General features: G+C 40.9%; 2 protein-coding genes and 1 pseudogene across 5 annotated transcripts; 2 read left to right on the top strand and 1 right to left on the bottom strand.

The window, feature by feature from the left end:
* Positions 1-219: 219 nt before the first annotated feature.
* Positions 220-4,951, top strand: LOC112093522. 2 transcript variants are annotated; one of them, XM_024172173.1, is made up of 4 exons: positions 220-598; positions 3,432-3,591; positions 4,067-4,301; positions 4,737-4,951. In XM_024172173.1, the coding sequence occupies exons 2-4, from the start codon at positions 3,493-3,495 to the stop codon at positions 4,841-4,843; spliced, it is 441 nt and encodes a 146-aa protein (XP_024027941.1). In that variant the 5' UTR covers positions 220-598; positions 3,432-3,492; the 3' UTR covers positions 4,844-4,951. The 2 variants fall into 2 exon arrangements, 1 of the variants encoding a protein (XP_024027941.1); XR_002903100.1 differs by lacking the exons at positions 3,432-3,591; positions 4,067-4,301; positions 4,737-4,951 and adding exons at positions 1,492-1,812; positions 1,918-2,460.
* Positions 4,952-5,412: 461 nt separating this feature from the next.
* Positions 5,413-6,683, bottom strand: LOC21412200 (annotated as a pseudogene).
* A 594-nt stretch (positions 6,684-7,277) lies between these two features.
* LOC21402707 (tRNA (cytosine(34)-C(5))-methyltransferase) lies at positions 7,278-26,365 on the top strand. 3 transcript variants are annotated; one of them, XM_024172169.1, is made up of 16 exons: positions 7,278-7,780; positions 7,889-7,977; positions 8,223-8,289; positions 8,409-8,524; positions 8,958-9,024; positions 9,226-9,274; positions 9,543-9,628; positions 9,834-10,099; positions 10,165-10,220; positions 16,498-16,583; positions 17,681-17,773; positions 18,547-18,931; positions 19,152-19,381; positions 19,469-19,783; positions 25,411-25,645; positions 25,721-26,365. In XM_024172169.1, the coding sequence occupies exons 1-16, from the start codon at positions 7,550-7,552 to the stop codon at positions 25,972-25,974; spliced, it is 2,625 nt and encodes an 874-aa protein (XP_024027937.1). In that variant the 5' UTR covers positions 7,278-7,549; the 3' UTR covers positions 25,975-26,365. The 3 variants fall into 3 exon arrangements, with proteins under 3 accessions (XP_024027937.1, XP_024027936.1, XP_024027935.1); XM_024172168.1 differs by having other exon boundaries at positions 18,547-18,904; positions 19,152-19,783; XM_024172167.1 differs by having other exon boundaries at positions 19,152-19,783.
* The last annotated feature ends 151 nt before the right edge of the window (positions 26,366-26,516 follow it).

Raw genomic sequence — 26,516 nt, 5'->3', positions numbered from 1 at the left:
CTGGGTCACGTGGGAGAATATTCTACATTTGGAAGCCCAAAATCACGCAATTGACCCAGAGTCAGAAGTGACATTTGGGATCACTTTGGATCCTGATTCCAAAACCAGGGAGGGCCTGATTCAGCCCGTTCCCAAATCAGAGCACAGTGTTCCCAAGTGCTCCCCCCGAGTAATGACCCCCACCCACTCTACCGACCATTTCTCTCTTCGCCAGAGAATCTCCAGCCTTTCTCTGTGCGTTTCTCACGTGAGTTTGCAGAGCATCTCCTCAGCCTTTCCTAATTTTTCTCCTTTCTTTTCTTTCGGTAATTTTCCACTCCTCTTCCTGGTGGACTCCTCTTCGCATATAAATAGCCCAACCCACGGTAGACTCCTCTTCTCTGAGTTGATGAGAAATGCTTCAAGTAAAGGGGTGATTGTGAACAATCGAGGGAAGCTCCACATTCGGTACCAATTTCGCCGATACTACCAAAGTAAGGCCATTTCTCGCCTTCACCGGAGAGGAAACAGACGGGGAATTTACAAAAGTCCTTCATCTGTGTTTGGAGTTTTGCTGGCGGTGTCCTTCAACTCCTCGTCGGACTCGAACTCTGTAGTGGTATGTCATCCTCACTTTATTTTCATATTCGTATGTAAAGATCAATAGCTGGAATGGGATATGTTCGAATGGCAGCATGTGTGGTATTTTTCTTTTACATTTTTGTCAGATGCATGAAAATGATATAGATAGAACTGATTGGGTTTAGGGCTTTTTGTGAATGTGCTATCACTAAAATATAGCATATATAGTTGTTTTTGTGAATGAGATTGCTATAATTAGAATATAGCATCTTGTGTTTTATGGGTTGTTGTTGGGGGAAAATTTTCGAACAACCTGCTCCTTGGTTCTCTTCTTGGCGTTTATGTGCTATGTACATATAAGGAAGTGAATTGATTTTGTTAACGATTGGTTTGTTGTGTGTTAAGAGAGGAATGATTGCTATTCCTCTGTTTTCACTTTGCTGCTTAAGTTGGTGGCACTGTAAATGAGGGATGTTAAACAAACTTTTAGTGGATCTAGGGTCTCCCATATAGGACTTAAAAAAAATGATAATAGATATACTTCTTAGTTCTATAACATAAACTGTAGAAAAGCACATTTAAACTCGGTAGAATTGTATGGTTTTGTGTAATTCTCTCTGAAATGTTGCAGCATTCTTTAAGTTTTTGTTGTTGTTGTGTAATAAGAAGCATAGATAGATGATTGGGTTCTTAGTATGCACATAAATTTCACAATGTGTCGCTTCTTGAGTGTCTTGGTTATATTAGAAGTTTTTTTGTCTTGTGTGGTGCGGTGGTGCACTGTTTTTGCTTCTTAAATTGTCAGTGGCTTCTCTCTCATGTTCTTAGTTGTGATTTTTTTGGTGGTTTTGCTTCTTAAATTGTCATTGTAAGTCTGTGCCCTGTTTTTGCACGAATTGGACTCTTCTTGGTTGTCATATACATGTGCAGATGCCTAGGAAAAACCCATATGAGAGGCCGTTGTATTGGAGCCCCGCTGCAGAGGCATTTCTACTTGAGGAACTATATGAATACAATGACACAAACCACGGGAAGCTATCAGATTCTCGTGACTACAACCAATAGACTGTTAAGATGGCCACTTTTTTCGATGGATATGTACCCGACGGTGAGCGACTGAGGGAGAAACACCGCCAACTTGGCAATCTTTACACAACGTATAAAATGTTGCAAAACCATACAGGAGTACCGTGAGATCTTATCAGTAAAACTTTCACATGCTTAGAGGAACTGCGGACAGCTCTTTACAAGGTAATATGTGTGATTCATTGCTTCTTCAATAGTCATAATAGTTAGAGGTTACACTTTTATAACTAAGTGTAAAAAAACTTACCAATTTCATTCAACTTTTGTTAGAGACATCGTGAAGCGAAAACATTGTTCACTCATGCTTGGAAGCTAAATGAGATGTACTTGGCGGCCGTTTTCTCTTCAAGAGTTATGGCTTCTGGTTCAGGTGCATATCACCATGTCGCGCAAGTAGAGCCAATGGACGATGTTGTTGCTGGGGATGAATAACCACAACCCCACCAGAATGCTCCTTACCAAAATAGTGATGATGGGGAGATTCGTATTGAGCTTCGCAACTACGTGGAAAGTCTTGAAAGGTGAAATGTGACCAATGTCACCTCATCTTCACAAGTGATTAGAAAGAAACAAACAAGGGCACGTAAATCCAATGACAGTTCACGAGTGGAGTTGCTTGAAATGGTTAGGGACATGCGCGACGATTTTCGAGAGGACATTTGTTTAAGCAAAGAGGGCCTGTCGAGTAACAACACTATCAATGGACCAAGTGAAGCGGATATCATCCTAGCGTCGCTCCCAAAAATGAGAATTGACCCGCATATGCAAGCCCATGCCTTCAAAAAGATAATGGCATCTGCCACGTAGCGGCTAGTTAGGCATAAATTGGGTGATCCCATTAGGAGGGTCTTCTTAAAGGACTTCGTTGAAGTGCCAAAAACTCCCTTTGTGTATCAGGTTCCCAATCCATATCGCTAGCGGCCTCATAACTTCTCTCACGGGCCAAATCCGTACAACCAGCCTCCACATTCCTTCCACCAGCCATCAAACCCCTATAGCCAGCCCCCTAACCCATTCAACCAGCCTTCAAACCCTTATACCAATCCACCTAGCCCTTAAATGTATGGTGCTATGTTTCTATTTAAGAGTTAAGTTATGTTAAATGGTCAATTTTCTCTTAATATTGGACCATGGATTAGTGTTTAGTACTATGTTGTTGGGTGTAAGCCTTATTTCGAGTGATGTAAAACAATTTTCATTCTTTGATGGTGTACCGTTTACATTCATTTTTTGATGTATGAGACTGTGTTGTGTACTATTGTATGAGACTGTGTTGGTGTGTGCTATGTACTTTTTTAAGAAAAATATGTTTGAGATGAAACAACAACATGAACAACAACAATTGGAGGAAAGATTGTTGCTGAGTACACACAGCAAAGTTAGCCACTTCCATTTGATTAGCGTATTTTTATGAGTAGTTTAATGGAATAGCGTATTTTTATGAGTAGTTTAGGATTAATATTGGAGACAATATTATTTTATGCCAAGTTATGTTGTTTCTATGCTTTTGACGTCTGCTAGTTGAACTTAACAGCAAGTTGTGTTGTTGTCTTCAGGTTGTCTTCTTTTTAATTTGTTAGCTGACATAGTAGTATTTTTTACGGGATATTGCATTTTATGTTTAACTTAATGGTAATGTTAAAATTATATTTTTATGTGATATTTCGATTCTTTCTATTAATTTTACAAAAAGGTAGATAAATTAACAATATACTAATAATCTTAATAAACAAATTAAATGAAAGAGAATATCCCTTGACATATGTTAAAGTGTGAACCAACAGGATGTAGCCTGAAAATGAGGAACGGGATAGAAGAACGTCTTCAAGACGCCGACGGAGATTTATGGCTGCAATAGATGCAGCCACAGCTGCAACCGTTTATGTGTCTAATGACAGAGTAAGAAGGCCGATGCAAATTTCTTCTTTAAGGGGCATAGACAAGGTAAATGAGCTATTAGCAAACAATAATGAGACTGCAATGTTTAACAAGGTGCATATGAGACCATGTGATTTTATGATTCTTTATGAAATACTAACTGAGAAAGGTTTGTTACAACCCTCATACAACATGAGCGTACCTGAACAATTATTTGTGTTCTTAACAATCGTTTCACAAAGTTAAAGTAATCGTGAATCACATGACGCATGGCAACATTCCGATGAGACCATATCACGTCGATTTACTGAAGTTTTATATGCTATTTGTCCACTACATAATGATTTCATTAAGCCCCCAAACTATGACAAAGTTAATGAATTTTTATGTGCCAACTGTTAGAGATATGGTAAATGGTTCAACATAAATTGTGTTGCTCTTTTACATCTAATTTTTTAACTATCATTGGTCTTCTTAATAATACGTCGATAAATATGTTTATATGATACTTATGTGCAAAACTTTTACTTGAAATGGTTAGGACTGTGTATGTGCAATTGACGGTACTCATGTACCTTGTACACCGATTGGTGCTCATAATCTAGCGGCTTATCAAAATACAAATGATGTGAACTCCCGGGCCATATTGGCAGCCTGCTCCTTTGATATGAAGTTCACATACATATTATCCGGTTGGGAAGGTTCAGCTCACGATGCTCGAGTTCTCACGGATGCACTGAACAATCCTAGGTTTCAGTTCCCACATCCCCCACCAGGTTACACTTCATAATGTCTTCCTACTTATGGCTATTTATTGTTATGGGTCCTCAATTGCAGCCTAATTTGGATATGTTGCACAGGAAATATTATCTTGTTAATGTGGTGTATGTGAATATTGATTGTTTTCTCACTTCGACAGAGGTGTGACTTACCATTTGCCTAATTACAAAATGAGAAGTGATAGATTTTAGGGACCTAGGGATATTTTTAACTACAAACACTCATCATTGAGAAATTGTATAGAACGAACATTTAGGGTTTAGAAAGCTAAGTTCCCTATCCTAAGGTGACCTAATAATACATATCTAATGAATAAATAAGTGAAGATTCATGTTGCATGTGCAATACTACATAATTTAATTCACATGGTTAATGTGGGGACCCGCTTCTAAGTCAATACCACCATGATGGTGTACCTGTAAATGAAATAGATCCAAACAATGATGATGAATTTGATGACGATGACAATGATGGCAATGTCTCTGAAGGGCCAATTGTAACAGCGGGTAGTGTTCATCATACAGAGATAGGGTTTTAGGGATCGCCTTGCGAATGAAATGTGAGTGAAATACTAGGGAAGCCGTAAGAGACAAGGTTGAAAGTACATATTAGCAATGAGATTCTACCTCTATTACTTCATATTCATGTATCCATTATATTTGCAAAAAAAATTTGACGTTCGTAACGTACGTTTGTATCATGTGAACTAATTTCTCTTTTCAACATGAATGACTGTTATTTGCCTTACTTTTTGGCTACTGGCACATTTTTTACATTTATTACTCATTTAACTTATTATAATTTTGAGTTATAATTTTTGCCCTAATATTTTGTTTTTTTAATTATGTAACAATTTATATTTCTTTAAATTACACCCAACGTAATTTACACGGCCAAAAGTTAGTTCTTATTTTGGTTATGGTTCAAAATCAAAAAACAAAACAATCAAATACTAATTTGAATCATATTTCAGGTTAGAATCAAAATCATGTCTATACACATCCAAATAAAAATTCTAATTATCATAAATTATAATTCAAATCAAGAATCATGATTTTGAATTAAAATCACACTGATTCCAATTTTTATACCAAACTCACCCTAATAGATTTCTGGTCATAGCCTTGTAAATTATCTTTGAAAGCATTCGGCAAACATGAGCTTTAACTGGTCTTCTAAAGTGCAGTAGAATTCTAAGCGTTTCCATTTGAAGTGGCAGAATTCGTACCTCATGGCATTTTTGCAGATTTCCCTATACTACTTTAGTGGAATTCTGTTAAATTTTTAACATAATTAATCATGTGCAAAACATGTATTTTGATAAAATACCAAGGCAAGCTCTCTTTCTCCCTCTCATCTCAACTGTCAAATTCAGCAGCTCATGGATTGTGGCAACCGCCCTCTTCTCCATCCGCTTTTACGCCTCAATCGACCTCAAATCATACCCCGAAACATCCTCATAAGGGGACCAATAAGGAACCCTCTGCCATTTCCACGCAGCAATTCTGTAATACTGTCAATCGTAAATCCAGGCAGAAAATTCACAATGAACGAAAACCTTATATCCTCAGCATCAGCTCATTTTTCTCTGTATTCTCTCTCCCTAAGTTTCTCAATATCACAAACAGTCGAGCTCAGATCTTTTTCACTTTCGACACTCAATTCACTTATTCCTAGTTTCTTTAGCATCAACCAATCTAAAATACTGAGGGTACTTGAGAATTACCGAGTGCTCGAAATCGTCCAAGTGCCTAAATTCCTTCCTCGCAATTCGTACGTGCTCGAGTCGAAGCCTGCAATTGTTGGACATCATCAGAAGCTTCCGGAGACGGGTCACGGCTTCGGGGATTTGGGCATAAAGGGCATGTCTTTCTCGCTCAATTTGGAGGTGGGCTTTTCGGGCTAATCAGCCATAAAGGATTCATTGAACCTGGTGCTTGTAAATCTCGAAAACATGAGGAAATTATAGCACGAAAGCCCCTGCTTCGTCCTGTTTGAATCTGAGGGGGCGAGCGAGGAAATCGAGGTGCGAGACTGGGATAGTATTATTGCGTTGGGAGAGAATGAGACTCTGAAACTTGAGGATTTTTCGCGTCTTCTTCTCGATTTCCATGTAGTTGTCGAAGCCATGGTCTTGGACCCTCTGCAACTTTTTAGGTATGGAGGTCGACTTCGACATGGGTCTTATGGAAACAAGGCCAGAGGATGAATTTCATGGGGGGCGTGAAGATGCAAGATTAATCATCTATTATTTGTGAGAATCACGGGCTGCATTTGCTCAAAATGAGCATCAAGAAAAAAAAAAATCACTCATTGGAGGTCAGATCATAGGGGATGGGGTTGGTCGGGAATGAGGCTCGCAGGAGGTAAAGAGGAGGAAGAAGAAGGCCATGGGTGTGAGGTTTTGATGGCATTTTTGTCTTTTAATTAAAAAAAAGAAGGCACGTGATGCTTACATGTGAGAATTTGTTAAAAATTTGATAAAAATGACTAAATTACACCTGTTTAAAGAGTTTGAGGGTCGTTTTGTTAAAAAAAATGTTAAAGATTAAACTGTCACATTTTAAAAAAATTGAGGACTATTTGTACAAATTACTTAAAAAAATAATATTTTTTTAAATAATTTTTCGTAATAACAAAATCATGTATTATTTATCATAATGATTTTCATAATTTGTGCTACAAAATTATATAATACTAATTATTATTATTATTATTTTAACTTGGACGGGTAATTTAAACTTTTCCTTTTAGCGGTAATGTCTAGAATTATGGCTATATCTTTTATTTTTTGTTGACATCGTTAGCCTGCGCTTGGAACTCTATGTATATGCCTAACTCAAAAAAATGCTTAATTTTTTTTATTATATATTTACTGTTTGATACATAAATTCTATTAATATGATATATTATTATGTAAATAAAAAATAAAATAATAGAATCTACTTAAATATAATTCACGTATCAAATAATAAATATAAAAAATAATACTAGCATTTCTCTACTCGATTTGGGATTTTTCTAATTTGGGCCGGGGTTCATGGGCTTCAAAAACATTATCCCCAAACCCCAAACTAAACCCAAACCACTGCACCCGAACGGAAAAGCTTTAGCCACTGCCTCGCGGGCACAAAAACAACAATCATTCAAAGCGCACGCGTCAAGCTCCACTGGCAGTCCCATTGAGACAAAACAACAAACAGTTGAGCTTCATTAGCAAAAGCATACCAAGCGAGAGCGAGAAATGGGGCGCGGCGGCGGGCGAGGAGGCAGGGGGGCTCGCACTCAGCGAAGGCATTTCCGACAGAACAGAGAGAACGTTTGGAAGCGTTCCAGGTCTGATCCTTCCTCGGAGACTGACAAAAACGACGACAACAACAACAACAACAACTCCGGAAACGACAACAACAATGGTTCAAAGTCCACTTGGGAACCTTTCGCTACTCAGAACCCTTCTTTCGACGAGTTTTATAAGGTTTTTACGTCTGAATTTTATTGCTTTATCGGATCGCTGTTGATAAATGATTTGCTCAAATGGGTGTGTGTGTGTGTGTGTGTTTTTTTTTTTTTTTGGGTAATGTAGGAGCAAGGAATTGTGTCCCCTGAAGAGTGGGACTCGTTCATTGGAGTTCTCAGAACACCATTGCCAGCTGCTTTCCGCATAAACTCAAGGTGATGTCTTCAATGGCTATTTTTTTTTATAGAAACGAGGGATGTAAAATTCTTTTGTCGTACGAAGTTTCAATTCTTATAAGTTGAACGAAAAAGATATTTATTTTGCTTTCCACAAAAGAACATTGTCTTTTTCTTTTCATATTTGGAGTTTGTAACTAGAAGTCGTTTCTCTAATACAGTCAGTTATTTGCTCTATGCATATTAATCTGAAACTCTTTGGAATCTTCACTTGATTTTTGCAGTAGTCAGTTCTACAAAGACATTCGAGATCAGTTAGAAAATGACTTTATGATATCTCTTCAAGCCGAGGCAAGTCAAATGTTTATTTTGTTAATTTAGTGTAGTAATGACATGATACATCTTTTTGTTGTTATGTTATATTTGACCATTGTTTTTCTTTTCGAATATATTGTGATTATGATATTCAGGTCAGCGATGGAGGCGAAACGGAGGCTATTAGGCCATTGCCCTGGTACCCTGAGAATCTCGCTTGGCATTCTAATTTTTCCCGCATGCAGCTCAGGAAGAACCAGAATCTCGAGAGGTAGTGATGCATTCTGTGTTGATGTTATTCCGTAAATTCCTTTGTAAACTCAGCATCTGTGATTTAAACCACCCTGCTTTACGATGCTTCAATGTGTTGCATTTCGGGTGAGGCATTGGAGTTTAGCTATTGTAAGATGACAAAATGAAATTGTATGCTTTTGCAGCTTTAATCCAAGATTTAGTCACTAGTGTCCTTTAGTACAAGCTCTCAATAATTTGGGACTCAGATTTCTTGGGATCTTTTGCGTATCTGTCCAAGAAAGCTTGATGAAATCCATTAAACCTAAATCCAGAAAGGGCGAACTTTTTTTTTTTTTCAATGCAAATTACATGTACATTATTTCATATTTTTCATCAATTTACTTGATGAAAAAGCTTGATCTTTCCATTTTTTATGTTTAAAACCTGTTTCCATTGTATCAATGTCTCAGGTTTCATGAGTTCTTAAAGATGGAAAATGAAATCGGAAACATAACAAGACAGGAGGCTGTGAGCATGGTGGGCCAGTGTTCCTCATAGTCTATCAACTCAGGAGTTTTACTTATTGAGTTTTAGGTGTTAGAAATGCTAGTGGATTTCTATAGTCATACATAGATCCCTGGATTATCATCTCTTTAGAAAGGTTTATGTTGTTTAAGGGTATTGTAGGCCGCTTTAAGCAACCACTAGATTTCTCAATAATTGTTTATTGCTGCACAGGTACCTCCCCTCTTCCTTGGTGTATCCCCTGATCATTTTGTCCTTGATAGTAAGTAATTTATTTTATTTTTTGACCAAAAAATAATATTACTTCTTCTTCCTTTTCTTAATTATCTTTTGAGGTAGAAAAGAACATGTAAATCGTTGGAAGATGCATAATCTCTGCTGGCATGTTTCTGAGTGTAATTTTTTAAGGTGGAAAATGGAAACTTGTAACAATAGCCTGTTCTTTAATTTGGGCCGCATAAAGTAATATTTTGATGGGCTATTTGTTAAAAAGAAAATAAAAATTCTTTCTGATGGTTTGTTTTCCTCAGTGTGTGCTGCTCCTGGTTCGAAAACATTTCAATTGCTTGAGATTGTGTATCATTCATGCAAATCAGGATCTCTGCCCAATGGACTGGTTAGTGTCTTGTAGTTTCACATTCTTTATCTCGAATTCTACTTTTTGCGTTCTATCTCTTCTTCGTTCTATTATAGAGCATGATTGTTGCTGTAAGTCTCCTATCTGAATTCCGTGATCTGTCGTCTTGCTATGATGTTCATTTCCTCTCATTCTATTACTTCTGCTGTGAAGTTGACTCCTCGTGATCTTGTTCCTTGACTAGGTTATAGCAAATGATCTTGATGTTCAAAGATGCAATCTTCTGATTCACCAAACAAAAAGAATGTGCACTGCCAACCTTATTGTCACAAATCATGAAGCCCAACATTTCCCTGGCTGTCGTTTAAACAGACGTCACAACTCTGATGCTTTTGGAACAGCATTGGAAGATTCATTTATTAGCCAACTTCAGTTTGATCGTGTATTATGTGACGTTCCTTGTAGTGGAGATGGTACTCTTCGCAAGGCACCTGATATCTGGAGAAAATGGTAAATATTTCCTAACACAACCGCGTTACTTTTAGCTTGTTTGCTTACTGGGCTGGTGAAATTTGGAATGCAGGGATGGGAAATGGGCTTCATTGCCTACAAGTTCTGATAGCCATGCGAGGTAACTTTGATGAAAACCTTGAGGTCAACTTTTTGAATTTGTAGTAACTTGTTGCTATGTTACTTATGCTGTGTAGGTTGGCATTTTCCTTTGTTTGTTGTGCAATTTTAAATGATGTGTAGCTTATTACAAAAAAGAGAGAATTGGAAGAAAATGATTCATTCTCATATTCATTGATAAAAGCAACCAGAGGTACAGAGGTTATATAGCCTGGGAAGGCTTTACATCACGCACAATGTCACGCATAAAGAGCTGTACAGCTCAGCAAGGGAATAACCAACAGTTTGTTATAACAGAATGAAAAAGGAATAAAAGAGAAAACAATAGGAAAATAGGCTAAAATGCTAAAACTCCCCCTCAAGATGGAGAGTATATGTCATGAATTCCCATCTTGGACAGTAAGCAATGAAATGGGGAAGGATGAAGAGCTTTAGTTAGTATGTCAGCAAGCTGATTTTGTGTTGTAACGTGTAAGGTTTTCAATAACCTAGCTTGGATTTTCTCTCGAACAATATGGCAGTCAATTTCGATGTGCTTTGTGCGCTCATGATAGATTGGATTTGCTGCAATATGGAGAGCCGCTTGATTGTCACAATAAAGAACAGCAGGATTAGGATGAGGGACCTTCAAATCACTAAGTAGAGAAAGTAGCCAAGTGATCTCACAAGTAGTGTTGGCCATGGAGCGGTATTCAGCTTCAGCAGAAGATCTTGAGACAATTGGTTGTTTCTTGGATTTCCAAGAGATGAGAGAAGACCCAAGGAACACACAAAATCCGGAAATGGAGCGGTGAGTGTCAGGACATGAAGCCCAATCTGAATCGGCAAAGGCTTTAAGCTGAATCATAGAGTTAGTTGGAAAGAAAAGACCTTGCCCTGGTGTCCGTTTAATGTATTCTTGAATGCGAAAAGCAGCATGGAGATGTGGTGTGCGAGGAGCCGCTAGAAACTGGCTGAGACGATTGATTGAGTAGCTCAAGTCTGGACGAGTAATGGTAAGGTACAACAACTTGCCAATGAGCCTCTTGTAACTGGTTGGATCTTCAATCAAATCACCATCATCTTGCGATAAGTTTAAGTTTGGATCCATAGGGGTACAGTGGCTGGTTTGCAACCCAAAAAACCAGTGTCTGAGAGCAATTCCAAGGCGTACTTTCTCTGGCAAATTGAAATGCTAGCGGCTGATCTAGCCACTTCCAAGCCAAGGAAATATCGAAGAGAACCCAAATCCTTCATTTTGAACCTGTTATTAAGAACACCTTTTAAAGTGTCCACAGCGACAGGATCATTGCTAGCAATGATAATATCATCAACATAGACCAAAAGAGACAAAAAAGAAGTACCACGATGTTTTGTAAATAAAGTGTGGTCACTAGATGATTGAACAAAACCTTCGGACAGCAGTGCACTAGAAAATTTCTGAAACCACTGTCGTGAAGCTTGCTTTAAGCCATAAATGGATTTGTGAAGCCTGCATACGGCATTAGAGGGCAAATGCTCCCCCTCACGACAAGGATAGCCAAGGGGAAGGCTCATGTAGACTTCCTCAACAAGATCACCATAAAGAAATGCATTTGTCACGTCGAGTTGAGTGAGTGACCAGCCATAAATTGCAGCTAATGAAGGCAAAACTTTAACAGTAACTAGTTTTGCAACAGGGAAAAATGTGTCAAGATAATCAATACCTTCTTGTTGTGTAAAACCCTTACCCACAAGACGAGCTTTGTGCCTTTCCACTGTCCCATCAGCACGATGTTTCACTTTATATACCCATTTGCAGCCAACCGGATGTTTGCCAAGAGGAAGAGAACAAATGGACCAAGTGCCATTGCTTTCCAAAGCCTGCAACTCAACAGTCATTGCATCACGCCATACCTGAGACTCAATGGCTTGGCTGAAAGATGTGGGTTCGGTTTGGGAGTTGATGGCAAGGACAAAAAAACGGTATGGTTGAGAAAGCTTGTGACAACTCAAGCAGGAAGAAATTGGATGTAGAGTGGTTTTGGAGGAAATGTGGCTGGATGAGTAGCAACGGTAGTCAGATAAATATGCTGGCTTAAGAAGAAGAAACAGAAGGTAGTGATGGAATAGACTTAGGACTAGAGGAAGGAATGGATCGAGACGTGCTAGGAGAGGTCCCCAATGGTGGAGAAAGAGGGATGGGAAGAACACGGTCACTAAATAGATCAAGGACATTGCCTGAAGTGACATAATTAGCAAAAGGATAAAAGGTCTCATGAAAGACAACCTTCTTAGAAATGGAAATCGAATTATTTTCCAAATCAAGCAATTTGTAACCTTTATAGCCAAGAGGATAACTAAGAAACACACAGGCTCTAGCATGAGGAGTAAACTTTGTACGATGTCTAGGCAAGGTGGAAGCATAGCATAAGCATCTGAATGTGTGAAGGTGTTTGTAGTCAGGTTTCTTTTTATTTAACATTTCAAATGGAGTTTTATTTGACAATAATGGAGAAGGAGTGCGGTTAATCAAATAAACGGCAGTCAACACACAATCACCCCAGTAACAAAGAGGAACACCTAATTGAAAATGTAAAGCGCGTGCCACGTTGAGTATGTGTTGGTGTTTACGCTCAACAACCGAATTTTGTTCAGGAGTGTCAACACATGAGTGGTAAGGAAGGACACCTTTTGAGCAAAAAGAATCTTGAAAAACTAATTCAGGGGCATTGTCCAAACGAACTGATTTGATTGCAGTGTTATATTGAGTAGAAATGAATGTGAAAAAATTAGGGAATACAGTAAGAACATCAGATTTGGTATGTAAAAGATACACCCAAGTGACATGTGTGCAGTCGTCTACAATAGTGAGAAAATATCTATGGCCAGCTGGTGTTTGAACATGGAATCCCAAATATCAATGTGAACCAAATGAAAAGGATGAGCATACATGTTATTATGAGAGATAAAGGGCAATCGTTTAAGTTTAGCCATATGACAAACTTTACAGTGAGAAGCTAAATGAGATGTGGAATTGGAAATGCATAATTCATTATGTAGAAGTTGGAGTTTTACATGCGACGGATGACCAAGGCGAAAATGTCAAATATCACCCTTTGACATTGCTGAATTAGAAAAAACAGAACTACAATATTCATTCCCTAGGTCTAGGAAATAGAGGTTGTTTTGTCTGCTACCCTTCCCAATCATCAAGTCCAGAGTGAGGTCCTGAATCACACATGAATTTGGGAGAAAATTAACACTACAAGTATGACTAAGAGTAAGCGCACTAATGCTCAGAAGATTGAAAAGTAAACATGGGAACATATAGCACATCATTCAAGCTCAAGGTGTCAGACAATTTTACAGAACCGATGCGAGTAATGTCTGAAGTGTGACCATTCGGAAGAGTGACTATGGTGTTTGCGATAGGTGTAGAATGAGAAAACAGGGAAAGATTGTGACACACATTATGTGTAGCACCGGTATCAATAATCCAAGCATCAGATGGAATGGAAGGATGAGAGAAAGAAAGGGCGAAAGAGATATTACCACTGAGTTGGGTAACAGAGGGACCCGTTACTGGTTAAGACTCAAGAGGTGTAATGCCTTGATGTTGGAGCTGTGTGTTGAGGTACGCAAGGAGCTGCTGCACCTGATCCGAAGACAGATGTCTTGTCAGTGAAAGAGTCGTGGCGGCAGAAGAGAGCTCCCCAGTCGGTGAGAACTGTCCCGTCGGTGACGAGAAAGCTGTAGTAGCAGCTGTGGGAGAAGATGGAGGAAATCGAGTCAGTTGGAGATGATGTGTAGGGTTAGGGATGGATTGAAGAGAGCTCTGTTGGGCCTGTAATTTGGGCCTGGGCTTGTAACTTGGTGGGAAACCGTGGAGTCTATTGCAACGATGCACAGAATGCCTTGTGAGACCACAATGCGAACAAATCGGGCGGTCTCGCTTAGGCATGTTCTGGGAAAAAGAAGCCACCGCAAACGGAGCCGCTAGAGTGGGTAGGATGGGTGGAGTAGAAGAGGCGCTGAAAGCCAACGAATCAGCTGGGACAGAAGACACTGGTCCGATCGATCGTTGCCGTTCCTCTTGAACAACCAAATTAAACACTTTCGAAACAGAGGGCAATGGATTAAGCATCAAGATCTAGCCTCGCGTCCCAACATAAGAGTCATTGAGACCCATCAAGAACTGCATCACATACTCTTGTTGTTGATAATCCATCCACGCCTTCATACCGCCACATTGACAAACGGGAATTGGCTGAAAATTCTTGAGCTAATCCCAAAGGATTTTCAACCGAGTATAGTAAGTGTTGACGTCAAGGGAACCTTGAGACAGGCCGTGCAGCTGCTGATTGATCTGAAAAATCCTAGGTGCATTGCTCTGATGAAACCGATCGTGTAGATCTGACCAAACAGCATGAGCACTATCAAGGCAGAGGAGACTATGGGTGGCAATTCGTGTCACGTGTCGTGTTTTGATCGTTTCTTTCTAAATTTATAGTCAACTCGAACACGACCCGTGACACGAAATTTTTTAAAAACCGCAACACGAACACGACACGACCACTTTACGAGTTGACACTACACAACCCGAAAATGACTCGTGACACAAAATTGACCCGTGAACCCGAAATTGACACGAAAATTGTATACTTTTATTTAGTTTTTTACATATTAAAAATAACTTAAAATTCATAACACTAAATTACAATAACATCCATTGAAATTAAGCAAATAATAGTATAAGATTTTGAGTATAACTATTATAATATCACAAGTTCATAATAAAATTTAAAATATGAAATGAAAAATATATGTATTTTTTAGTTTTTTACGAGTTTCGTGTCGTGTTCGGGTTAGGCGGGTCCAACCCGAAATTGACCCGTGGATTTCGTGTCAATTTCAGGTCGACCAAATTCTGACCCGAACCTCTTTTTTCTCAACCCTAACCCGCAAAATTCGTGTCGTTTTCGAGTCGTGTTGTGACCCATATTGCTGGCCCTAGAGGAGACTATCAGTGATCTCCTTGGAAACAGCGTTGAGCAGCCAAGATGTAACCATACTGTTACATCTAGACCAGACACTTGCAGAAGGATCTTCTGTGTGAGGCTGCAAAAGGGTACCGTCAACAAATCCAAGCTTATTTTTGGCATTAAGGGCCATAAGCATAGCTCGGCTCCAAGTGTTGTAGTTGGGACCGGTGAGAATATGAGAAACAAGAGCTAAACCGGGATGATCGCCATTATGGAGGAAAAGTGGACTATGGATATTATCCATGGAAGAAGGGTCAAGAGCGGACGCAGTAGTAGGAGGGGTTAGTGCCTAAAAACGGTTGGCATTATTGTTGGGATTTTGACTTCCACGGGCCATGACTTAGAAATGAAGAAGAAGCAGCGAAAAATATCGCTCTAATACCATATTACAAAAAAGAGAATAGGAAGAAAATGATTCATTCTCATATTCATTGATAAAAGCAACCAAAGGTACAGAGCTTATATAGCTTGGGAAGGCTTTACATCACGCACAAGGTCACGCATAAGGAGTTGTACAGCTCAGCAAGGGAATAACCAACAGTTTGTTATAACAGAATGAAAAAGGAATAAAAGAGAAAACAATTGGAAAATAGGCTAAAATGCTAAAATAGCTCTGAGAAAAAAATTGTCAAGCCCATTATATGCTTATGGTTTTTGAGCTTAAGTTGATTGGTTCAAAATAAATTATCAACTAGTGAAGTCGGGAGGAACTTTCTTTCTTTCTTTTTTATTTTTATTTTTATTTTTATTTTTTTTCCCGCTTCCCTCTTTGCATCTGTCAGCCTGTAAAATGGAAAATTTGAGGCTGCTTAGGGCCTGTGAAACCATCCCTTTTTAAGATATTAGATATTTGGTAAAATTTGATTATGAAGTTCTCGAAGTTGACTTTTGCTGCACTTTGGTCTTTCTACACATTGGTTTCTGAAATCAAGTAGAAGTCGAGAGAAGGCCTTCTATGTTATTAAAAAATACTTGTTTTCCTTGAAGTGTTTTGAGATATGATTGTTTGGAAATAATAGGCCTGCTTTGTGTTTGCTTTTGATAATACATAAATTCATTTGATATCCTTTGCATATGCAATTGATATAAAGGTTTGTAAATAGTAACCATTGTGGTTGAATCAATGTTAATGTTATCAAGCAGTCATTCAGGCGCAATTTTACACACTTTTAATTTTCCTCTATTTCAGTGAAAGAGTTGGGGTTAAGAAGATTATTTTTAAGCCTTTCAGTGAGCATCCCAAATTAAAAAATAAAAATGTGTTGATTATTGCAGGTCTAAGTTTGCTTAAAGTGGGTGGGAGAATGGTGTACTCGACATGCTCTATGAATCCAATTGAGAATGAAGCTGTGGTTGCTGAGGTATATTAAATATTCTTGTAATTTAAGCTTCCCATCTCTGTCTGAATTTCCTGCCATCTTTTATGTTATAATTCACTCAGTTGTCTCTCGAGCATATACGTTGACTATTCCATTGAGTTAAACCCTTATGCACACTCATATATTATTATCTTTATTTTTCATTGTTTGACAAGTGCAATTTTGATTACGTGGAAGTTTATTAATTTATTTATTTTTTGGTTAATGCTTGTTTTGACAATTGAATGTTTCATGCAATAAAATTCTTTATTGTGATGCTGTAATAATAATGCAGTACATATATCACAGGTAAAACTTATACTCTTGTTCTTTTCGAAAGACAGAATACTCCTTAAAAATAAGGGAGAACTACAGACATCCGTTAAGTCTTGTCTAAATTATAGAGATACCCCTTCAACTGAAATATTACGTCAGTGCCCCTTGCCTCTAACTCTGTTAACTTTAATGTACAATGACTAAAATGCCCAAATAAATTTTGGCAACAGATCTAAATGGGCTTTAATCTTAGCCCTAAGATATTGTTTTCAAATTTATTGTCTCATAAACCCTAGCAATTAGTAGCAGCCCCCCTTGCCAACTTACAGAGGGTGTGTTAGTGTAATTTTTCTGAGCAGTAAGGGGTGTTGACGTAAAATATTGTGGGCAAACAGGGTATCTCGGTAATATTGGCAATGTACAATTGGTATGAGTGTAGTTCTCATTAAAAATAAAGTATAATAGCTGCTTTAGAGGCAAAAAGGAACATAAAACTACGAGTGAAAGAGCGATGTGACATAAACTTACTTGTGAAACAATGATCAAGATCTGCAGAAATTAGAAACAGAAACATCTATGACATGTAAGATTCAAATGTATCCCTAAAAAGTTCAAATATATAAATTATTAAAATATCCAATTATTTACACTCAGAAGTGTCAGAACCCCTTTTGTTCCTTGATAATTATCCACCCGTCCCTTAAATGAAAGCCTGTTTTCTATTGCTGTAGAAGTCTCTGTTTTCTGTTAACTTGATTGTGCATAGTGGATTTCTGCCAGTTGGTCTCTTCTCTCAATTTGCTATCATGTTTAATCTTGTGCAGATTTTGCGCAAATGTGGAGGGTCTGTTGAATTACTTGATGTTTCTAATGAACTTCCTCAACTTGTTCGGAGGCCTGGGCTTAAGAAGTGGAAGGTTAGTTATTATTAGTAAATTTTTTTGGTAGTAATAATTGTCATCTGTGTATATATATATATATGTATGTATTTTTGTATGTATGTATATTCCTTTGATAAGTCTATTTGCGTGATTTATGTGTTCATAAGTCTTTTATTTCTTTTGCTACAAGAAAGTACCTGCTATTGTTAACTGGACATTTGAAAAGATTGTATGTTCTCATTAATCATGATTTCAAAATTTGGTTCGATGAAACTGTTGTCACATTTTGAGGTAGGATGCTGGTTTCGAATCTTCTGATTGGCTATCAGGAAAGGTGTTTACCTCTTCACATGATTTTTATTTTTGCAATTGCTAAGCCAGAATTTTTTTTAAAAAATTTGTACCAAGTTGAGCATTGTCTGAGCTAGGATTTTGTCATGCTAAAGTGATTATTAGAGGATGAGGATCTATGTTGCAACCCTTGTCGCGTTTTGACAATGTCCTACATGATTGCTTAGTTTGTGAATTTTGTCCAAATTGTATTTTTTCCACTTCTTGGTGGGCAACTGTCTGCTGTTAGCAACAGTTGTTTATGTTATACTCATTACTTTTGTTGTATAAGGTTGGATCATTTGTAATGTAGAAGATCATCATTATAAGTTGTCCTAGGAAACGAAAAAGAAAAAGGAAAAAGAAACAATCTGGTGATTGACATGGCCCAGTAGGCCCCCATCTTCTCTTTCTGTAGACATGTAATCTCCATAAATATTATTATTATTATTATTTTTCATATTTCCACGGACATACAGGTACGAGACAAGGGTGTCTGGTTGGCTTCCTACAAAGATGTTCCCAAATACCGCAGAAGTGTCGTTGTTCCAAGCATGTTTCCTTCTGGCAGAAGCTATTCGGATGCAGCCAGAAGCTATTCGGATGTAACTGACAACAGCAATCTGATTACGGAACCAGAAGAGAAGCATGAAAATGGTGGAAATGCTGATTTGGAAGATGCCGTGCATTCGACAGGGAATTCAATACCTTCAGTTGATGTGTTAGAAGAGGAAGTGTCTGATTTTCCTCTAGAACGTTGCATGAGAATAGTGCCACATGATCAAAATACTGGGGCCTTTTTCATCGCTGTCTTCCAGAAGAATTCCCCACTGCCAGGTGCTTTCATATTCCCCAAGGCATTAGGTTTAAATCTTACACTCTATCAAGAATTTGTGTCGGCTGAGGATCTTTATCTTGATCTACCTACATTAGCAAATTGAAACTTAATTTGTCTGTCTTCTGTAATTTCATGACCTTTATCTTAGTTAGGATTTGAGAAATATATAATTATTATCCTCGGTTTTTCTTTGGCTTTTCTCATCTGCTAATTACAGTTTTGTTCCGTTTGAATTCCACTGTGTAGCTGTTCAGGAGAAACCAAACCCTCAGAAAGAGAAGCGAAACAATGAGCCACCAGAAGATTTACCAAATGAGGTTATTGAATATTCAAATGGGTTGGAGGCTAGCTCCACTGACGTAACCGATGGAAAATCTTCAGAAGCAGCTTCAGAGGTGGATTTGATAGATGACAAACTAGATGAGGTTGTTTTGGCACCAGATCTTTCCGTTGCATTGGAAGAAAATAGTTCCGAGGCAGCCCAAGCATCAGGTGCCAAGGCACTTGATTCCAATAAAGCTGAACCAGATCTTTCTGTTGCATTGGAAGAAAATAGTTCTGAGGCAGCCCAAGCATCAGGTGCCAAGGCACTTGATTCCAATAAGGCTGGAGGGAAAAGAAAGATACACATGCAGGGCAAATGGAAAGGGGTTGACCCTGTTGTTTTCTTCAGAGATGAAGCTATTATCAATAGCATAAAAACATTCTATGGCATTGACGAATCCTTTCCATTGGTTGGCCATCTCTTGTCACGAAATCTTGATAATAATCATGTGAAGAGAATCTACTATGTCTCAAAGTCGGTTAAGGATGTTCTTGAACTGAATTTCTCTGTTGGACAGCAACTTAAGATAGCATCCATTGGCCTTAAGATGTTTGTAAGTATTTCAATTTCGTAAAACTGAATTCTATTGATGTTTAAAAACATATTTTGTACGTTTCAATTTGCTTAGGGAAACAGTCACATAAGGGAAATAGTATTTTTTGTATGTTTCTGTTAGACCCCCTACTGAAGCAAGTTTACACTAGGAAGGGCAAAACGAGTAGAAAACACAGAGTTAGGGGCCTAAGGGAAAATATTGAAAGTGGTTAGGATGGGCTGACGTGGCAAGAGGGCTAATTTTGGAGTAATTTGAATGGGGGAAGCGCAGTAGGTTTGGGCAGTGAGTATTTTCATCTTCCAAGTGTTAGGTGTGTTGCCGGAATGGCTGGGAGTGCCGGAGAGCTCAAAATCTCCGATCTATCCTTTATATTTCAGTGTAATTTGGTGTTCTTGGCTGATTGGATTAATAAAATTCCCTCCGATTACTCATGTTCTGTTTCTGGTGTGTGAGTGTGGTATTGGTGTTTGGCTGATTTTTTGAGCTAGGTTCCTAACAATTTGGTATCAGAGCTCCGATCCATGGTGACTACGGTGGAAAGGGGATTGGTGGTGGTCTAGGAGGCGGTCCACGCGGTGGTGACCGAGAATCTTCTGCAGATCCGTGAAGAAGTGGCTGGGCTGCGTGGTGAACTGGGGGAGGTTTGGACTCAGATGGAAGACGTGCAGGCGGCGCTGCGGAGGATGGAGGCACTGCTGGCGGCGCGGCCGATGGCCAGGGAGGCTGAGTTGGGTCGCGACGGCGAACGATTGGACTGGGAGAGGCGAGATCGCGCGCCTCGGGGCGAGGAGAGCCCAGATCGCGACGACCCAGGCGGAGTGGATCTTCGCCGAGAAGCGCCAATTTGCGAAGATCGAGGCCGCGAGAGGGATTTCCAGCACCAGAGAGACATGGGTCTTCTAGAAGATCGCAACTACTGGTGAGATCTAGGGCTTGGACGTTTGGGTCAACGGCGGGAAGAGCAGATCGACGGCGGGCTGGGGCTCGCCGGAGAGGGCGGCAAAGCTAGGACGGCGGCGGGAACCGTCGTGGGAGCTGGAGTTTGAGCCGGTGAGGCCCATTCCAGGTCGGGGATGTCATGGGTATCCCCAGAACAGGGACCCAGCCCGGATCTGGCTCTGATTGGGGCCCGAAGAGGTTGGGATCCGGGGCTGGCCCGTGGGAGAACCAACGGGAGTTCCGCCAAGAGACCCCAGAAGGCCACCGGGGAAGGGGAGAATTTCGAGGGAGAAGGATCGAAATGCCAAGCTTCGCCGGCGAGGATCCATATGTGTGGTTGTTTAGGGCGGAGCAATATTTTGATACGTGTGAGATTCCGGAGCGAGACAAGGTGTCGATTGCCTCAATGTGCATGGAAGGGCAGGCCTTGAATTGGTTTCGGTGGACGGATTCGCAAGATCTGTTTGTGGGATGGAGGGAGTTGAAGGCAGCGATTTTGAAACGTTTTAGTAGAGCCAAATAGGGCGATCCGATGGAGAGATTGATGGCGTTGAGGCAAGTGGGATCGGTAGTGGATTATTTGGACCATTTTGAATTGCTTTCAGCTCCAGTGAGAGGAATGCCAAATGCATTTTACAAGGGAGTCTTCCTCGATGGACTCTGAGAGGGTGTTAGAGCGGAGGTGAAGATGCATAAACCGGCTACTCTCCAAGAGGTGATGGAGATAGTACAACAAATTGAGGATCGAAACGAGGCGGTGGAGAGAATGGGGCGGTGGAAGAGTGGACGGGTTGGAGGATTGGAAAGGTCCTATTCGTTCAATGACGGTACCACCAGCCGGCCTTCGTTTTCGGGGAGCTCCCTTCGATCCAACACCAGTCAGGAAGGGGGGAATGTTGGAAGGGGACGAGCTTCCTTGCCAGGGGCTTCTAGTCCGTTGGGTGGTGGTGCAGGGGGATACCGCCGGATGTCGGAGGAGGAGATGCAACAACGACGCGCCCGTGGGCTTTGCTTTAAATGCGATGAGAAGTTTAGCCCTGGGCACCGTTGCAAGAACAAGCAACTCCAAATTCTGTTGGCGACCGAAGATGATTCAGAAATAGAAGGGGAAGTCAAGGAGGAGGAGGGCTCCGATGAAGACTCAGTGGTAGAGAAGGTAGATCTCTCTCTTGACTCTCTAATGGGAGTAAACTCTGCGAAAACCATGAAAGTCAAAGGATGGATTGGTTCGTAGGAGGTGGTAGTGTTGGTGGATAGTGGAGCTTCTCACAGTTTTGTGTCGAATTTGGTGGTCCAAGAGTTGGGGCTGCCTTGTGCTTCCTTGGTTCGGTGTGGTGTGTAAGTGGGGAATGGAGCGTGTATCAAACAACAAGGTGTTTGCCGGGGAGTAGAGTTGATGATTCAAGGTTACATGGTGGTGGAGGATTTTTTCCCATTTGCGTTAGGAAGTGCCGAAGTCGTGTTAGGAGTGACGTGGTTGCGTAGATTGGGAGAGGTGAGAGCGGATTGGTCCCGATTCATGATGAAGTTTAAGGAGGGGAAAGAGCGGGTGAGTTGGTCAGGAGACCCCTCTTTATGCTACACGCCCGCAAGCTTACGTTCGATGGCTCGATCTCTCGGGCCTCACCAAGTAGGAGTATTGCTAGAAGTTTGTGAGGTAGTGGGAGATGCTGCCGAAGCAATTCCCGAGGAGCTACAGGGAGTGTTGGCGCTGTTCGGGGGAGTTTTTGAGGAGGTTAAGGGGCTGCCCCCTAAGAGAGCTCGGGGTCACCGTATCGTATTGAAGGATGGGGCGGACCCTCCTAACGTCCGACCCTATCGCTATCCACATTTTCAGAAGGGGGAGATTGAGCGGTTGGTGACGGATATGTTGACTTTGGGGATAATTCGGCCTAGTTGTAGCCCTTATTCGAGTCCGGTGCTCTTGGTGAAAAAGAAGGATGGTAGTTGGCCTTTTTGCATGGATTATCGGGGCCTTGAACCAAGTAACGGTCCTGGATAAGTTCCCTATTCCAGTGATCGACGAGCTACTGGATGAGCTCCATAGAGCACAAGTATTCTTGAAGTTGGATTTGAGGGCAGGATACCATCAAATTCGGGTCCTCGAGAGTGATGTGGAGAAGACAGCCTTTCAGACACACGAGGGCCATTATGAGTTCCTAGTGATGCCATTCGGCCTCACCAATGCCCCGGTGACATTCCAAGCGTTAATGAACTCGGTATTTCGACCATACCTTCGCCGATTCGTCCTTGTGTTCTTTGATGATATTTTGGTGTATAGCAAAAGCTTGAAGGAGCATAGGGAGCATTTGACTAAGGTGTTGGACATTTTGGAAAGAGAAAAGCTATATGCTAACAAGAAGAAGTGTATTTTTGGCCGATCAAGTGTAGAGTATCTCGGCCACATAATTTCGGGAGAGGGAGTGGCGGCAGATCCTTCCAAAGTCACGGCCATTTCTACTTGGCCGACGCCTCGGAATGTGCGTGATGTGTGTGGATTCTTGGGCCTCACAAGGTACTATCGGCGTTTTGTGAGGGGGTATGGAGAGATAGCTCGTCCTCTTACCAATTTGCTCAAGAAAGGAGGCTTCGAATGGGGAGAAGCGGCGGGCGCAAGCCTTTGTGGTCCTTAAGGAGGCTATGACTACCCTTCCGGTATTGGCTATGCCCGATTTCACCAAGCCTTTTGTAGTGGAAACAGACACGTCAGGGGCTGGTCTTGGGGTAGTGCTCATGCAAGAAGGCAAACCAATCGCTTTCTTTAGTAAGGCACTCGCCGAGGCAAGCCGGGTGAAATCGGTTTATGAGCGGGAGTTAATGGCGGTGGTGTTTGCCATCCAAAAGTGGCGCCATTACTTGTTGGGACGCCACTTTGTGGTTCGTTCCGACCAACAAAGTCTTCGATTGCAGATGGATCAAAGGATGCTTCCACCGGAACAATTACATTGGATTACGAAGCTTTTGGGCTATGACTTTGAGGTCCAATTTAAACCAGGAGCAGCCAATAGGGTGGCGGATGCACTATCAAGGAGGGGAGAGGAGCCAACCTTGGACCTAGCGGCCATTTTCGTGCCCATTTGGTGGCTTTGGAGGATGTGAAGTAGGGGGCAGCGGGCGGATGAGTGGTGCTTGGGGGTGATCGCCAAGTTGCAAGACGGGGAAATGGTGTGAGAGGGGTTTCGTTTGAAGGAAGGGTTGTTGCTCTACAAGGAAAGGGTAGTGTTGCCAAAAGCATCCCCTTGGATCCCTCGTTTACTGCATGAGTTCCATGATTCGGTGTTTGGCGGCCATTTGGGGTATTTCCGCACTTACAAACGGATGGCAAGTAACCTATTTTGGCCAGGAATGAAGGAGGAGATTCGCGATTATGTAGCCCAATGTGTGACGTGCCAAAGTGCCAAGAGTGAAGCGTTGTCCCCCGTGGGCCTCTTGCAACCTCGTCCGATCCCAAACCAAATTTGGGTGGACATCTCGATAGACTTCATCGGCGGGCTGCCTAAGTCGGAGGGCCGGGATACTATTTTGTAGTGGTTGATAGATTATCCAAGTATGCCCATTTCTGTGCCTTCACACATCTGTTCTCAGCGAAATCGGTGGCCGAATTGTTCGTCTGAGAGATTGTGCGGCTTCATGGGGTTCCTCGATCGATTGTTAGTGACCGTGACCCCATATTCATGAGTACATTTTGGCGGGAGCTATTCAAGCTCCAAGGGACCAAGCTGCACACTAGCTCCGCCTATCATCCTGAATCTGATGGCCAGACTGAGGTGATGAACCGTTGTCTGGAGACTTATTTGAGGTGCTTTGTTGGCACGAAACCGAAATTGTGGCTGAAGTTCCTTCCATGGGCGGAGTATTGGTTCAATACCACATACAATGCTTCTACTAAGTATACCCCTTTTCGCGTTGTCTATGGCCGGGACCCCCCGGTGTTATACCGGTTCCAAGATACTCCTTCCTTGGATGTTGAAGTCGACAAGCAGATGCAGCTTCGTAACTCCATGTTGGATGAGCTCAAGGAGCAATTGGAGAGGGCCCGGCAAACCATGAAAAAGTTTGCCAATGCTCACCGCCGCGATGTGCACTTCGCGCCGGGCGACCTTGTTCTTCTCAAGCTTATGCCCTACCGGCTGAAATCCTTGGCCAAGAAGCTCAACGAGAAGTTGGCACCCCACTACTATGGTCCCTTTGAGGTCGCTGAGAAGATTGGCAATGTCGCTTACTGTCTCTCGCTTCCGAAGGCTGCTCACATACACTTACTGAAGCAAGTTTACACTAGGAGGGGCAAAACAGGTAGAAAACACAGAGTTAGGGGCCTAAGGGAAAATATTGAAAGTGGCTAGGATGGGCTGACGTGGCAAGAGGGCTAATCTGGGAGTAATTTGAATGGGGGAAGGGCAGTAGGTTTGGGCAGTGAGTATTTTCATCTTCCGAGTGTTGGGTGTGTTGCCGGAACGGCTGGGAGTGCCGGAGAGCTCGAAATCTTCGATCCATCCTTTATATTTCAGTGTAATTTGGTGTTCTTGACTGATTGGATTAATAAAATTTCCTCCAATTACTCTCATTTTCTTATTGTTTCTGGTGTGTGTGTGTGGGGTATTGGTGTTTGGCTGATTTTCTGAGCTAGGTTCCCAACAGTTTCCCTAAATCTACGGATGATTTCTGATCTTAATAATAATATACAGGAGAGACAAACATCAAGAGAAGGAAGTTCTGCACCTTGTTCCTTCCGGATATCATCCGAAGGATTGCCAGTTATTCTTCCATACATTACAAAGCAGATCCTACATGCATTCCCAGTAGATTTCAAGCATCTTTTGCAGTACAAATCCATCAAATATGCTGACTTTGTTGATTCCGAATTTGGCAAGAAAGCATCAGACTTAATGCAGGGATGCTGTGTGGTCGTTTTGCGAAAAGGTAAGTAGGATCATGCTGTCATAAATAACTGTAGCGCCTTTTTTACGTTTATCTAAACAAGTGCGTTTTCTGCAGATGGCGAAGCGTCATCAAATCCTATCCAAGTGGATGAATCAACAATTGCCATAGGATGCTGGAAAGGTAAAGCGAGCTTGACGATAATGGTCACTGCTATTGACTGCGAAGAACTTTTAGAAAGGCTTGTAGTGCGTATAGAAACAGAAAAGGGTTCCTCAGTTAAAGAAGTCGATGAGCCTTCAAAACCGGAAGCAGATGAAGAAAAGGACATAAATGATACAGACAAAGAAAGTATGAAGATTGATGGATAAATTAAGCTACAATTTTGATACATCGTAGATTTTCTTGTTGTACTCGTTGTATGTTAATTTAATTGACTCCGAAGACTTCGATTTTGTCTTCCATTAAGTTTGAAGTCATGAGAAATTGGATTATTTTTCATAGGATACATGATATCTTCTCTCTCCCCCCGAAATCAATCGGAAAATTCTCCACCAAGATCTTCCTGAAACGCAACAAGAAACTGGAAGGGAAAAATGACATGGGTAAGTCTGAAAATTGATATCGGGAGGGGAGGGATTTTTATCAAGCACAAGCATTTCTAGGTCAAATATTTGTATTTGGGTGCGCTGATGCTGAGACAGATTCCCATCTATTTTAAACTATTGCAAAGACAATATTTATTTATTTTTCAGTTCATTTTTTTCCCTCTATTTATTGTGGGCTTGAAAAAGGAATCTTGCAACTTCTTGGTCAAGAAATTGGTGCATGTATAGTACCCTTTAAAAAAAAAAAAGGATTAGTCATTTCACGTTCAGTTGATCATATGGAACGGGTACCATCCCATACTTGT

This window comes from Morus notabilis, unplaced genomic scaffold (assembly GCF_000414095.1).
Source record: "Morus notabilis unplaced genomic scaffold, ASM41409v2 Scaffold62, whole genome shotgun sequence".
Taxonomy (NCBI): domain Eukaryota; kingdom Viridiplantae; phylum Streptophyta; class Magnoliopsida; order Rosales; family Moraceae; genus Morus; species Morus notabilis.
This window is presented reverse-complemented; position numbering and strand designations above follow the sequence as displayed.